The sequence below is a fragment of the Populus alba genome, chromosome 19, assembly GCF_005239225.2.
Source record: "Populus alba chromosome 19, ASM523922v2, whole genome shotgun sequence".
NCBI lineage: Eukaryota > Viridiplantae > Streptophyta > Magnoliopsida > Malpighiales > Salicaceae > Populus > Populus alba.
Window position 1 is genome coordinate 2,211,085 of NC_133302.1, and position 16,924 is coordinate 2,228,008.

At 29.6% G+C, this 16,924-nt stretch overlaps 1 protein-coding gene across 1 annotated transcript; it reads right to left on the reverse strand.

The window, feature by feature from the left end:
- Positions 1-9,266: 9,266 nt before the first annotated feature.
- Positions 9,267-12,343, reverse strand: LOC118051944 (patellin-3). The gene is made up of 4 exons (XM_035062739.2): positions 10,811-12,343; positions 10,593-10,717; positions 10,350-10,485; positions 9,267-9,912 (listed from the first exon to the last, which is right to left on the reverse strand). The coding sequence occupies exons 1-4, from the start codon at positions 12,113-12,115 to the stop codon at positions 9,655-9,657; spliced, it is 1,824 nt and encodes a 607-aa protein (XP_034918630.1). The 5' UTR covers positions 12,116-12,343; the 3' UTR covers positions 9,267-9,654.
- Between the last annotated feature and the right edge of the window lie 4,581 nt (positions 12,344-16,924).

Consider the following 16,924-nt stretch of genomic DNA (forward strand, 5'->3'; position numbering starts at 1 on the left):
ACTATACCATAAAAAAAGTTAAGAATAATTTATTAATGTTTTTTGAAGTTTATTAAAAGAATGGGAAGAAAATCTAGTATATAAAAAAATTGGAGGATAAAAATTGAAAATAAATATTAATTTTTATAAATTATTTTAAATAAAATAAATAGTAATTATAATAATAATAATTAAATTTGACAAATAAAAAAATTAAAAGATAATAAAATTTAAAAAAACTTTAATTTCATAAACTTTTTTAACAAAATAAATAGTAATATTAAATCTGATAAATAAATAAAAAATAATTGGAAAAAAAACAAAAAAAGGAGTTTAGGTGCGTGCACATACTTCTTTCGATACTCTCTTTCTTGTCTTTATTGGTGAATCTAACTTTTTCAATGCAAGATGCTATAAATGTTCATTTCAAATGATAAGCAGTAAATTGCAAGAGCTGGCTGTGCGGTGATAGTAAGGTACAGATGCAAGAAGTTTTTTTAAACAGTGTTTGAGTTTTTTTATTTAAATTTAATATTTTTTTATCTTTAAATTGTTTTAATTTTATAATATTAAATATAAAATTTTAAAGATATTATTTTTAAATATTTTAATTATTCATACTTTATATGAAGAGAGATACTCATCGATTGGGATTGTAATGTGTTTCTTAAAATTTTAATTTTATTTTGTTTAAAATTAATTTTTTATATATTTTAAATTTTTTTGATGTATTAATTTTAAAAATAATTTTTAAAAAATAAAATTATTTTAAATATAAAATATTTTAAAAATAATCAAAATTCAAATTTTTATACAGTTAATGCGGCGGAGTCTATCTACCATCTCCATTTCCACTTTCCAGTTTCCACGTTAGATCAAGTAAACGACAAATAAAAAATCTTTTAATCTGAACTTTAATCATGTCAGTTCTTGTTTAACTTTATTTCTTGTTTCCCTCACAATTTCTCTTGTTCACTTGGTGGCTTGAGGGGTCTACCTGAGACGGAACCTGGTTATCTACACAGTATTTGCACTTTGAAGATATTTTTTCAATTTTTTATAATTTTTTAAAAATATATTTTATTTAAAAATATATTTTTATTTATTAACTTTTCTAGTCATAAACAAAAAATTTAAAAAATAATTTCTAAAAACTACGTTCCATACAATAAACGAGGACTTTTCTACATTGTGTTGATCTCTGCAGCTCGATCTCCAATCAAAACCACCAACTAGTAATAAAAACAGTTAACACCTTCAAACTTTCAGGTTATATATATATAAGACACACATACATACACTGTAATATTTTCCCACACTTCTCAACGGATAATTAATAATTTTTTAAAAATCAAAACCACCAACTAGGAATAATAAAACAGTTAACACCTTCAAATAAAAAAATTAAATAAGAGCAAAGAAAAGAAATTAAAGAGATAAAAAAATAAAATTAAAAATATTTAGCGGCTTAGTCAGATCTTATAGTGTTGGACCTAGTTAAAGCCAAACCCAACATCTCTTCACATAAAAAAAAAAAAAAACAACGCTTTCTAATAATATTTTTTAATTAAAATACAACAAAAATTATAGAATCATTTACAGTAACAACACTTTATATTTATATATTTATAGTGTAATGAATCTTTCTCAACGTTACATGCATATTGATTTTTTTTAATTATTAATATAAATATTTAAATTAGTTTATATATATATATTAATTAATTTTATAAATATTAAAATTAATAATCATAAAACGCTTTCATTTACTTTTTAAAGTAAGGATTGTGTTTTAAAATATAGGATAATGTAGACGTGGAGGGCGTGCTCTCCGAGACTGGGGGGCTACGGGCTAGCTAGAAGAGAGTGCACTGTCGGCAAGAAGCAAAAGACCATTCACGTGAAATGACAAGAGCAAGCTTTGTCTAAATACGCTTTCTGCCACGACAGCGGTGCACACCAGCTGTTAGATAGCTAGATGGAATTGGGTTTCTGTGTGTGGCACATTGGGAGAATGTTCTTATTGTACGTGGCGAATTCTATTGCCAGGAGCCCAAGCTGTCGGTTAGCTGTAAATTAGCTACTAACGTATTTGATTGTATGGTAATGGTTACTTTTTAAATAACTTTTTGTGTTGAAATATATGTAAATAATATTTTTTTATTTTTTAAAGATTATTTTTGATATTAACACATCAAAACAATCAAAAAAAGTATAAACCGCACTCAATTTTAAAAAAAAAAAAATTCAAAATTTGATAAAATGCAGTTCCAAATACCAATGCCAAATAGTTCATTTGTAGATTGTAAATATTGATAAGAAACTATATGACCCTGTTTAGGAGAAGAAAAAAAAACTTAAAAATTGTCTCCTACTATGCATATACCACTTGATCATTTTTATTTATAGTTCATTTTGTAGCGAATATATTTATTTTATATAATTAATGATCATCAGCCCGGAGTCCTTTGATCTGATATTTTATTAAAAGTGAAAGGATTAATTAATGTTATGGCTAAGTTTTTCATCTTGTCAAGTGGGTTAGAGATAACGCTTGAAATACCCTTCCTTTATTAATGGGGTTAAAGATGATATTTCAACGTGGAAGTCTAAATCTTACATAAGTTGATAGTATATTAAAAACATTAATTTAATCTAATAATTTAAAATATTAAATGAAATCTTAAAAATAATTTTATATTATTTTTGTTCATAATTTTTTTTTATTAATGTAGGTGTTTGAGTTAATTTTCACGCACCTCAATTAATTTCATGAGCTATAAAATTAATAATTATATAAGCGTTTAATAACCCTAAAATAATTTAAATTTATAATTATTAAAAAATAAAATCAAAATTTAATTAGTTAAGCTATTCATGATGATTTTTTATTTATGATAATTCTACCGGTTGTAATGTTAAAGTAAGAGCAAAATAGATGGGAGGGGGTACGGAAAAAGTATGCATCAAAAGATTTGCAACCACTCTTGGTGGTTGTCTTTTGCCTTGATGGTGACAAGCAGGCTGTTTTTAAAGAACAGTGGCATGATCTAACATTATACTGGGGTTAAACGTGATATTTCAATGTGGAAGTCTAAATCTTACATAAGTTGTAATAATTTAAAATATTAAATAAAATCTTAAAAATAATTTTATATTATTTTTGTTCATAATTTTTTTTTTATTAATATGATTATTTAGATTATCTTGTATGCATCTCGATTAATTTTATGAACCATAAAATTAATAATTATATAAAATTCAGTAATTTTAAAATAACTGAACTCATAATTATTAAAAATTAAATCTAAAATTTAATCTCCGAATATAATTTTAAAGTAATAGCAAAATAGATTGGAGGGGTAGGAAAAAGTATGCATCAAAAGATTTGCAACCATTCTTGGTGGTTGTCTTTTGCCTTGATGGTGACAAGCAGGCTGTTTTTTAAGAACAGTGGCATGATCTAAGTATCTAACATATACTATGAGAGGTAGTTGGAACTATCCGGGTGCTGCGTACATCGAATGGATATTTTCTTGAAAAGCTTTTTTTTTTTCTTGTCAAGTAGTTTTTTCTTCTCTTTGCCGAGATTTTTTTTTAACCATGTGCATTTGATCCAATCCACACATCATATAAAAAAAGAATGGAGGACCCATCACCAATCTTTTTTTTATTTTATTTTTTATTTTTTTATTTTTTTAGATTAACATGGATGTCCGGGCTATCTTACGCGCACTTCGACTAATCTTTAATTTAACGTTTTGATGTAATACTGAGTTGATAACGCTATTAAGATCCAATATAAATAAAATATCTTTTCAAAATAGAAAAATATAACCATGTAATTTTGAAATTCTATTCTGAATTATGAGTAAAAATAGGATGTTATTTGTTTCCACAAGACATGACCTAATGAGCTTAACCTCCATATCCATTTGAAAAGCATAAACATATAAACATATTGTTAGACATTAAGTAACACAACCTAAGCCCAGCTTTCACAACAATACACCACTACATCTAACAAATTTATTTCTGCTTCGCTACGTTAGACCACAAAAATCTTTGCTAAATAGATATTTGGATATTACAAACATCCTCCAATATAAGAAACGAAGACATAATAAATAGACAACGAACTCAAGATACTTTGAATTAGACAAATACATATTGCCATACTAACATATGACCTCTCTACATACTCAATTTTCTTTTGAAATTCTTAATAATCGGCTTTCATGTAGAAAACCTTTTAAGATCAGGTTTCAAAAGCATATCTAGATAATATCAAGGCAAGAAATTAAATATGCAAAAGACTGAAAATATCATGCTAGCTCATAAATACTTTTCCCAACATTTATGTCAATTAAAGAGCTTTTGTAAAAGTTAATGTGAAAATATGAACAAATGGTGAACCACAACAAAATCTTTTTAGCTGTTTTGACCATTAAAAGGCATGAAAATCAGAGTATCGTTTGAATATTGCATGATTAAAGCAAAAGCTATATATGAAAAGGATACATTTGAAAAGATTAGCCATTGCTGCTCCATGAAACAAAACAAAAAAACACCTATGCTACAATAAGAAAAAGGAACGGCGAAGAGGGTCTTTCTTTTCCTTTTTCTTTTTTAATATTATTGTGGGTTCTGGATATTTGTTGGATGTCAGATGACAAAGCTAAAATGTGAAAGTTCAGAGAAATTATAAGATGTATTAAAAGTTATATATTTTTGCTTCTCTGTAAACATAAAATTTATTTTAAAAACTATTAATGAATTTCAATTTAAATGAGCGAGGAAAATAACCCCAGAATGCAATCCTTTATTTGATTATTAAAGAAATGGAATTTTCATGCAAAAAAGGGACATGTATATAGAGTAAATTATAAACTAGTTTTTTTTTTTTTTTAAGTTTTGTAAAAATGAATTGAATAGTTCATTTAATTTTAAAACTGATTAATTAATTAACTAATCCCTTTACTAGTGTTGTTCATGCTTAATTTAGTTTTTTATTTCAAGAAATATTTCTTTTCTTTGTCAATCTTTCCATTCTATCTATTTTTTTTTCTTTATATTCATTAAAACGAAATAAGCAAAATAAATTAAAAAAAGAACAATGAAATAAACATAACAGGATCATGCTATAGTATTATAATTTTTTTTAAAAAAGAAACAAATTAATTAATATTTTAATAAACATTAAACTAAATAATTTAAGAAGTAAGAGAGAGAATATCAAATAAAATTTTAAATAAAAAAACAACACCTCGTATCTTGTTGCAAACAACTTATTGCTCTCAGGACAATAAAAAAAAACCTTTGTGGATCTTGATGTATTTTGTTTCGACATGATTAAAAGATTACAAGACCTTCATTGAACTCTTCTTGAAAAGTCAATTCTCTGTTTGTTTCCAGTAAAATGAATTCCTTTTGGAAAGTGAATTCCGGGGAAAAATGATTTTCTAAAAAGTGAATTCGGAAAAGTATTTTCTGATGGTTTGGTAGTGTTATGAAAAATATTTTCCAGTATTTGATTATATTATGGAAACTGGAAAATAATTTATTAATAAATTAATTTTTTTTTTTCAAATTTATCTAATATATATAAAATATTTAATCACTTACAATAAAAAAAAAAAAATCTAAAATGTATAATGATGAATTTTTTTTTATTATATCCTATATTCACACATAGCTTATTTTATAAAATATAACTATATATATCATATCATATTATAAAGAAAATAAGCTTGTGAAATATTTTTTACTATTCCATGAAACCATTTATAATTCCATTACGTACAAAATACATCCAACAAAAACTATAATTTTCATAATATTTTTAGTATGTAATAAAATTGGATAAAATATTAAGGTATAAAATTCACTCTAAACTAGTTTTTTTTTTAAATATTAAAAAAATAGCACACTTAAAAAAAAAGAAGGTTCCCGCAGGCAAGTGAACAGTGCAAGAGAACTGTACTGTTCGCTATTTTTGAGTGAACAGTGTACGCAATACACTGTTCATGTTAATTGAACTGTTTAAAGTGCAATTAACATGAACAGTAAAAAAAGCATGAAAACGCAGGATTGGGCCCACATCAGGAAAGTGTTTTCCAAGAATAAAAAGCGGAAAACACTTTCCTGATGTTAAAGTTAACATTTTACTTTGATCGGAATTTAATTTCCTTTGACTCACTTTCCATGTATTTGCCAAACATGGTAAAGTGAGGAAAATAGTTTCCAGAAAAGTGAATTCCTAGAAACAAACGAGGCCTAAATCTATTACCACTAAGATCAGTATTTTTGATGGCCAGAATGTAGTTACCCTAGTACCTTTTCTCCTCACAATATTTTCATAAACTTTTTCTTGCATTTCCCAAAATGAAAATGAGATTTTTTTAAAATTAAATTTGAGTCTTACTCTTTTAATTTTTATAATTATAATCTAAGATTTTATTTTACAAATTCAATCTTTAATTTATCATCGGAATATTCCTAGACAATTCATAAATGCAAGATCTTGCCAAGTGAAAAGGAATCTCAACATATAAAACCATCCTGAAAGGACAAAATAGTGACTCAAATAAAAAATTAAAGTATTAGAAATAAATAGTGCAATCAATAGTAAATTGATTCTTGATCAACTGTGAATTGCTCCGTGTATTTCCGCCAATATTTTTAGTTTATAATATAATTAGAATTAGAATTTAATTATTATATAATATAGTTATAGTTATAGTTACGATATGATTATGAATAAAAACGGAGCATTAGTCTTGCCTAGCGCTTCAAATTTTACAGTTATAACCTGAATTGTGGCTGGACTTTGGGGCCTTCCTGGCGCCATTAATATGGTCTGTCTTGGGGCTCTTTTTCTCATGGCCTTGGGCCTTTCGTGGCCCAACTTGCTTCATTTGAGAAAAGTCTTCCTTCTTACCATTTTAATCTCTTCTTTTATTCCAAACCAGAAATTTGTGGTTCATCAAAAATCTATTGCTCTTTGTACACGAAAAAATGCATCACTTCCTCTCTTTCAATTCTTACTCTCCCAAGAAAAATAAGTGAGATTTACTAATTCTGATTGGTTAAAGTGGTTCAAGGCTTGTTTTTTAATTTTTTTTTTGAATTCAAGCCTCGTAAATAAAACATATCATTACTGGAAGAATTTTACTTTTTAGTGAGTCAACCCAACTCGATTAGATTAATCAGTGCTAAACTTTCAAATTTCAGGATTTAAAAAAAACAATATATAAGAGAGATTTAAATGCAACTTATTTTTCATCTCTTCAAATGACTCCACTAATTGAGTATTACTTTAAATACTTAAACACGGTCTAACCAGAATGTAGGTTGGCAGATCACCGGGTTGACCCATAACGGTTTTAGAACCGTTGGCATGGCTACTATACAACCCACACTTTTGAAAACAATGTTATATGGCAAAAGAACCAAGCAAGCACATGGGGTCTGCTGCCATTGCTAGGACCTGCAATTTGCACTTTGGATTTGGATCCTCGTGATCAGGCAAAATAATGACTCCTGAAAATATGCATCTTGATTGCCTTTGTTCCTTCATTTTTTGCCCTTTCTAGGACCGACTACATCATCAATACATGCTTTTGCCTTTAGCTTTCACTTTACCAGGTCAGAGAATGATCTTTTGTCACCTCGTTTTTTACTCACTTAATTAGCAGCAAAAAAAAAACTAAAGTTGTTTATTTTCAAGAATGTTAATTTGGTTCTGCATGAATTTCTTCTCTCTCATGTTTGCCACTTTAGATCAATGATGGCCTGAAAAAACAAGCAGGAGGAGTTCTGTTATGGAGAAAACTAAAATAAAATGAAACGAAATTTTATATGTACTAAAAATATGCATATTTAAGTAAAGTTTTTAAATATGGTCTTATCAATAAATCGACTTGGAATTTTATCGGTTTAAAATCTAACCTGAATTAAATTTCAAAAAAAATATAAGAATTAACTCAGTTAATATCAAGTAATTTGGTGAATCGAACCACGATTCTAATTTTATTTTTTTTAAAAAAAAAAAAAAAACTTCAAACCAAGTTATTCTAACTTCTTTCTTTTTTTAAAATCCTTAAAATAACATAGTTTTAGGGTTGCTTATTTATTAAGTGATACGAGATCTAAACTAAATCATGAACCTAACTAAATAACTTTACTTGAAAACGTTAATGTTAATGATGAACATCCACCCTCCACCTTCTTGGAAGATAGAACATATCCCAATCTTTTTCATGATTAATGGAAAAAGAGCAGATTAACAAATGGAAAATTGATGCAAAAAGCATATAGGTAAGGCTAACATAACACAAAACGAGTGCCGAAAAGCAAAGAAAGATCATTACATGGGTCCATTGCCTTAGTTGTCTCCAGGTATCGTATTATCTTAATCCCAGAAAAGAGAAGTGTAATTATCCTATTTCATTCAAACTCGATAAAAGTAAACATGGCATTGGAAATAGAAGTCTTAAAGATTATTTCTTTCTTGTTTGATAATGATCATAACTAGGAAGGCACTCTGAGATCAAGACAAATACTTGAATTCGGAAGCTACAGTCAACTGATAATCCTATAGCATAATACTTCTTTGGTTTTTGTATCATAGACCAATTTGTCTAGAATTTTTTTTTTTATCAATTCTGTCCCTAAAATTTCAAATTTCTCTATTAAACTTTTCATTCCATCCAATCTGTAAATTTTCTTAAGAAATGATAGTGTTTTCTAATAAAAGATAATTGAATCTATGCAAAAAACTAGTTTAGGAGCAAACTTTTTTTTTTATTATTAACGTAGATGTCTGGGCTAGCTTGTGTGTACCTCGACTAATCACGTGGATCCTGAAATTAACGACCATGTAAACTTCTAGTGACCTTGAGGTTTGTGAGACTCGAACTAGTGATTTCTAGAGAACAAATACAAAACCTAACCAATTAAGCTATATCATTTAAAATTTATTTAGGAGCAAACTTGATATATAATAATGGTTTAAGGGTATTTAAAATTTTTAAAAAGAACAACGAAATCCAATTCATATTAAAAATTTAAAAACTCGAACCAACCAAATCAAATCCAAATCCAGGTCTACACCAATTTGAGTTAAAAAATAAGAAAAAGAATTGAACTTGGGATGTCAAATTTTGGTGAAAAACTCTTGTTTTATTCTAGAATTTTTTTTTGGGTTAATTCTCTAAACTTCAAATCAACCTGAATTGAATTTCAAAACTATACCGACAAGAATTCGTAGAAAGAGAACAATAAGGTAAGAAAAAATATTGTGTTCGTTAATATCAATAAAAACATAGTATGTCCAAAAGACAAATATTTAATTACATGGAAGGAGAGAAAGAAAGCCATAAAGAATTTACAAAGAAAATTCTTGGCATGATTCTTTTGGCACTATTATTGGAGCTTCTTCCCTATCCCCACACAATCTCACCTTGATCCATTCCCAAAACCCAAAACAAATTTCACCATAGCAAAAATATAATTAAACATACGAATAGCATGCAGCTTCAAGATTTCCATGTCTTCTCCTCCATAATAATCAAGAGCCTCAAATTAAACACCTTCAAGATGCACGTGACATGATCATGTAGCAGCAAGAATGTAAGCAAAATCTTCTGTTGTTGTTTCACTATAGTGCGTTAATTAATAAGAACAAGGCTTGGTTTTCAAGCGATAGAGGAGCTTCTTCTTCTTCCTGGAAGTGGTGTTGTCAATGGTGAGAACAACTTTACCAGGTTCACCAACTTTAAAACTGTTGCTAACCACTGGTTCTTCAGTTGTAGCAACCTTTCTAGCCTTTTGGATGATCACTGTGTAGCTATCCTCAGCACTTGGTACGAATTCCGCGCCGTAGCTCACATCCCATCCCACAACTCTCATTTCCCAAGTCAGAAGACATGTCTGCAGATCAATTAGATTAACGTTAATCAAGGGAAAAAAGTAAAACATTGTCATAATGACAGTACTAAATTTAACCCTTGATTGTCTCACTGCAAAGTTCAGAGTTCCCAAGGAAAGATTCCCTAGTCAAGGAAACACCATTCTAGGTGCTCCTAGTTAGACAAAGTCACATGTTTTTTTCTAAAGAAAAAAGAAACTGCCTTTGTTTTAAACATAGTAGTTAAATCCAAACAGGGATCGATCCGTTTAACTTAGATTAATCTAAAAAAGTTATTTTTAAAAAAAATTACATCAACTTAGATTTTTTTTCCCCTTTATCTTTCATAAACCCTCAAACATGTTTGGGTCACAGGTCAATCGGTTCGATCCAATTCACGGTCCAGGTTTAATAAGCAAGATTGTTAAGTACTCCTTAGCAATCAAAAGAGAAAGGGTACCTCAGTAACTGGGAATTCTACAGTGTGCTTTGCTGATGGCTTCACTGTAATCTCAGTAACAGCATCAGCTGTGCAAAATTCACCATCTTTGCTTAGTCCTCCATACTTCACTGGTATTTGCTCAGCAGTTATGTACCTGATTGATGGTAGAAAGAAATTTTAAATCACAGCCCAATAGTACAAAAACGCATGTCAGAAAGCTAAGACATTTTCTATAGCAAATTGAAATCTTTTGGGACAAACCTGGTGAGGGTTTCTGCAGATTTGGAAGGACCAGCAAAGACAAACTTGCTTCTGGTTCTCTGAGTTAAAAATGGACTTATCATTCTATTGACTGTGAGGTACCACCAGGGCACATTGATGAAGATCTGCAGAGCAAACACCAAAGAATCAAACAATTTTAAGTTGTTTGTTTTCAAAAAAGGAGGAAAGGAATCAAGAAATTAAACAAACAAATATACCTGTTTGGCCACAAATTCTGGATAGTTGTCTTGAAGCAGTTGAAGTGCCTGTCTAGTAGCTTGTCTAAGCTCTCTCTTAGCTGGCCCAGGAGAATTTTTCAAGTCATTAACCTGAACAATGGTAGAGACTCCACCAGGACTGAAATCCAATTTCCTAATACTCCTTTCAAGGAATTGAATTCTCCACCTCAAGAATCTCTGCCTCTTCTCTTCATCAGAAAATGAATTCTTGTAAAGCTCCTTGTTTTGGAACTCCCCGTAGACATTGTAGCAAACTGGGTGTCCCTCTTTGTCATGACCATGCATAAATACCACCTTCCCCAAATCATCACAGCCCAAATCCTGTTCAAGCAATTCATCAATGCCGAGCTCCTTTCTCCAGCGAATTGTGTTCTTGAGCATGGTGAAGGCATCTTTCACCTTGAAATCCCTGGCTCTGAGAAATTTCAATAGAATCACATCACTCCTGTCATCAGCCAGAAGCGTTATGCCCCAGATTGATACTTCCTCTGGTGTCACTTCCACCACAGTCTCAGACTTGACTTCTTTGGCTCCCTCGTCCAATGCTGAGGCAGCCTTTGTCTCTCCCTCAGGCTCTTTTTTAGCCTGAGCTGAAGTCTCCTCTTGTGAAGCCACTGAAGAGGAGACAGCTACAATGGTCTCTTCAATGGCTTCTACAGTCTTGGCGCCATCATCATCCACAGTACTAACAGCAGTAGTATCACTAGCAACAGCAGGAACGGGAGCCACCTTTTCTTGATCATCAAGAACCTCACTTTCCACCACTTCTTTCTTCTCTTCTTTCTCTGCTACAAATTGAGGCTCCACGTTTTCCTTCTCCTCTATTACTGCCAGTGTTTCCTCTTCTTGGGCTGGTTTTTTCTCCTCCTCCGAGGCCACCACCACATCTTTCTTCTTCTCTTCTTTAGCTGGTGCTGGTGTTGTTGTTAAAGCACTAAATTCATGCTTGTTAAGTGCTTCCTGAACAAGTTGCTTAAATTCTTGAAGTGCTTTCTTCTCAGACTCAAGAAGATCAGCAACTTTAGTACTTTCTTCCTTAAAAGAAACCAACTGAGGCATCTTCTCATCATCACCTCCACTAGCTTTCAAAGCCTCAGTCTCCACAACAGCCTCCTCAACCTGCTTTGGCTTCATTGGCACCTCCTCAGTCTCGGGCACGGGCAATGGCAGCTCTTTCCCCACCACTGGCATTGTTGGTGGCACTGGTGTTGTTTTCTCAGCTTGTGGAACATCAGTTACCACCACCACTTGTTCTTGACTCACGTTTTGTGCCACCTCTGCCATTCTTGAAGACAAAACAAGTAATGCTAGAGATGGAAAGGGAGAGGGCTATGGCTGTTGAATTCTTGAAATGCAAGTGTTTTGAGGGTATGGTGAGGGTTTAAGGGAGGGAGAGGGGGGAGTTATAAAGAGTGGAGTCGTGGGGGGTGGTGGTTGGGCTAGAGGGCCAAGCTGTCAAGCTGAAAACAAAGCCAGCATGAAGTCTTATGATTCTCTGTGTGTGTGTGGGGAACCATAACTATCCATTTGCTGTTAATTTTCTTGAATGTTGGGCACAATCTTTGCCCTATTTTGTAACGGTTCTTTATAGGGAAAACAACATTTGTGTCCCTATAAATTGACCAATGTTTCATCTATATCCTTATAGCTCAAGATTTATAGATTTGTTTTCGTAAAAGCTTTGATTTGATTTTATTTCTTTTTTATCATTTTTACTATATGTTTGAAAACCTAATAAATTCAAAAAAAACTCTCCCATAAAATCGGATAAAGAAAAAAACATCCATCTAGATTTCAGTCCAAGCTCATAAATTCAAATATTTTCACTCATTTCTTGATGAATTTGTGTTTCTATAGCTTAACTTAGCAAAAATTCTAAGAGCCATTGTCAATATAAAATGTGATAGGAACCCTCTATATGATGTGAAAAGCACGTCGTATATGTGATTAGTCTAATTTTATTAGCTGCTTCATGTTTAGGGATACAATTAAAAACTCTTAAAAAGTATAAGGAGAACATTTGAAGCTTTGAAACCATACTAACAGCAATGGCACATTGATAAATCTAGAGGGATAAAAGTGTAGTTTACCCTTCCCAGTGCTAGAAATCATCGCCGGATGTGCAGGCATTTTCTTCTTTTTAGGCGTTGTGGTGTGTCTGTGTGTATCTTTGGGGTGTTAATGGGCCCTACAACAGCCTGCAAAGAAAGAAGAAATGATGATGAAAATGAGACCGTTTGATTTGTTGGACACACCGAAGATCCTCGTGTCATCCAGTTGGATCATCTCAGCCGTTGAAAAAGAGGTGGGACCGAGGTGCTTGATATTCCTCGTTGCCTTAGGCCAGCCCAAGGCAATTGAGGTGCCAACCCTCCAAGAACTAGGTGTTTTTGAAAATAATTAATTGTGGCAATCAATGATAATACATGGATTTAATGAATGCTAATTATGTGAAACGGTCGAAGTCATTGATATATTGTAACCGTTCTAAATAAGGTTTTGTTCACATTTTAAAAATAAGAGGATATAAACAATTCATGGCTCAGATAATTGACGTGATTTTCTTTTTAAATAGCGCAGTCAGTTAATTTTTTAATATAAAATAACATAGATTGAAAAAAATTAAAGAAATAATACTTTTTTTTATTTGTTGGTTGCATTAGTTAAGAGTCACACAACTGATAAAATTTTTATTAGTTGCACAATTTTTGAAATTTTCTTAGATAAGAATTTTGGCACAAATAAGTCCTAAATTAAGCTAAGAATCTAGAATTAAATAGGGAAGAATAAAAATGACATAAACAACAACTTCTAAGTTTAATTTGAAAGTCCTTTTTCTTTGTTAGTTACAACAGTTAATTTAGATTATGTTTGGAAACACAGTCTAACTCGTGTCTTTTAAAAAAATTATTTTTTTTTTTAAAATTAAAAAAAATTAATGTTTTGAATTTTTTTAATGTGTTGATATCAAAATATTTTTTTTTAAAAAAAATACATCATCTTAATGCATTTTTAAATAAAAAATATTTTAAATTGTAACTAAACCAATACTATAATCTCAAACAAGTTCTTAGTATAGAATTAACTTGGAGAATCTACTAAAAAAAATTTAAATTTAATTTAATAATCAGATTAAAAATTACAGTTATTTTAGTCAGGCCAAATGACAATATCTCCTTTTAGACTAAGAAATTTTTTTTTTTTTTTTTTTTATTTTTATCATATCTTCCCGTAAGAGATGAACCTAGATCATATCATAACAATGGAGAGAACACTAACCTATTAACCAAACTAATACTCCACCAACCAGTTTTTGTCTTTTATGTTCTTGGTTGACGTTACACGTATTATATATTTTTTTTTCCAATATAACTAGAATCATCATATTTAGTTAAGATTAAAACCATAATCCTACACCATATATGTACCTACATCTTAGCTTCATCCCATGTCAAACCCAATCTCATTCCCTCAAAACTTGTTCATCTATTTCAATTTATTATTTTTTTTTTATATCATAGCCAAGTTCATGTTCTTGAACGTAATCCAGGAATGAGTGATAAAGAACTAAATTATAGAAAAAAACTGTCAATCAATTATTATATATTTATATGTCGGTTGAAAAATATAATTGGTAACTAAGAAAAACTAAGAATCAATTGATTGTTGAGCTTACTTTCGTTCATCTATTTCAACAAAGGGCCAGTCTGAGAGTCTTTGTTGGGTCTTTAAGTGATTCGTTTGTGCCAAGCATACTGTCAATAGTTCGGCTCTACATTTCACACCAGATATGTTATTGGGTTAGGTTAATTAGTCTAAACTCTTGTTTGAGTCTCGAACCCATATGAATTGGGCAAAGAAAACCTCTTTACCCAATTTTAATTTATATTTCTTATATTGGATGTACACTAGAAGTTATCTCAAGTTTTACATAATGAGCTGCGTGGCCTTAAAATTGAAACCTTAGACCCAAATTTAATGGTGAAGTTACGAATTGAAAAGATAGAAATAGTAGAGACATGTGTTTTTGTATTTTAAAAATATAAAAATTTATTTTAAAATTATTATATAGACATATTATATTTATATATATATATAGTCTCTCTAATCAATCACGTTTCTATCATTTCTTTATATTTTTATTTTATCTTAAAACACTAACAAAACACTACAAAATTCATATCCAAAACCACATTTTACTACATTTTGTATGCATGATTACAAGTAAGTCTTTCATGTGATGGATTGTACCTAAATAAAATTAGAAGAAACTCTAAAAAGATTTAGAGTTTGTTTGATAACTTGGTGTATCCATTTTGTTTGGGTTATTAATAATTCTATTTATTTTTGCGTATTTCAAAAAAATTTTGATTTTTTATTTTATTTTATTTGTTTTAAATTAATATATTTTTTATATTTTTAGATCATTTTGATGCAGTAATATCAAAAATAATTTTTAAAAATAAAAAAAATATTAGTTTTAATATATTTCTGAGTGAAAAAACAACTGCAACAACAACTATACTCCCAAACAGGTAAAGTGTGTTTGGCTTGGAGGTATAATGATTGTTTTTCAAATGTACAACCCTTTTAAAACACAAACCACACCTTTAAAAAATTAAAAATAAATGCTTTATGTGTGGGTCTCATAAAAAATCAAAACCACCTCCAAATCAAATACTCTATTACTCTTAACTACAATTAATGTTTTTTGAAAATGTAAAAATATAATTTTTAAATGATTGGTCTTATGGTACATTTTTATTTTTTATTTACTATATATCTTGAAAGTAAAGTTAAATAAATTTATTTCTTTGAATTCATTGATTGATACAAGAAAAGTATGTTTTTAGATGGTATAGAAATAAAATTTAATTTCAATCAATACACAAGTTATTCAAAAACACCACTAATAAATAAAAAGAAACAAAAAAACAAAAAAAAAAACATTAATTTTGCAGAAAATGAGTTGACGTGAAGCATAAGGCGACTGTAATTTTCGGTTATGGCATGGGAAGTCTTATCCATAACTGTGCTGCAGTCTTTAAAAATTATTTTTAGATTATTTTGATGTGCTGATATCAAAAATAATTTTTTTAAAAATAAAAAAAATATTATTTTGATATATTTCTAAATGAAAAGCAAACGCAACAATAATCACACTCCAAACAGGTAAAGCGTGTTTAGCTTGGAGGTATAATGATTGTTTTTCAAATGCACAACCCTTTTAAAACACAAACAACACCTTTAAAAATTTAAAATACATGCTTTTGTGTGGATTCCATAAAAATAAAAATAAAGTCACCTCAAAATCAAACACTCTTTTACTCATAACTACAATTAATGTTTTTTGAAAATGTAAAAATATAATTTTTAAATGATTGGTCTTACGGTACATTTTTATTTTTCATTTACTATATATATTGAAATCAAACTTAAATAAATTTATTTCTTTGAATTCATTGATTGATACAAGAAAAGTATGTTTTTAGATAGTCTAGAAATAAAATTAATTTCAATTAAAACACAAGTTATTCAAAAACACCATTAATAAACAAAAAGAAACAAAAAAACAAAAACATTAATTTTGCTGAAAATGAGCCGACGTGAAGCAGAAGGCGACTGTCATTTTCAGTAATGGCATGGGAAGTGTTGTCCGTATCTGTGTTGCAGTCTTCAGAAGCAAGTGTGAAGACTAGTCAGTCTATCCCAAGGAGAAAAAAATCATGGCATCCATGATCGATCTCCTCTCTGAGAACAGAAGATGGGAGGAAATTCATAGATTCTTGCACTTTTTTCTTCAGCTGAAAAACACCCAAAATTAATGAAGTGACAAAGACGGGAGAGATGGCCATGGACACATGAGCATTTACTTCTCACATTCTTATTTAACAAATGATTAATTGATTTTCTTGACTTTTCAAATTCAAGTAATTAAAAGAATACCAGACCATTTTATAGTTATTTAATTTTATGTTTTGATAACGTCTCTTGTTAATAATTATATATACAAATTTTTAATCTGAAAATTTTATTATATCATTTTGAATACTTAATATTAGATATTGATTAACTCCCATTAATTATACACGA

Bases quoted from the DNA above. Each gene is read 5' to 3' on its own strand.
- LOC118051944 (XM_035062739.2), bottom strand. From the start codon at position 12,115: ATGGCAGAGGTGGCACAAAACGTGAGTCAAGAACAAGTGGTGGTGGTA. The intron at 10,718-10,810 runs GTATATTTGTTT...TTTGCTCTGCAG, and splicing joins CAGAATTTGTGGCCAAACAG to ATCTTCATCAATGTGCCCTG. The intron at 9,913-10,349 runs GTACCCTTTCTC...ATTGATCTGCAG, and splicing joins TAGAATTCCCAGTTACTGAG to ACATGTCTTCTGACTTGGGA.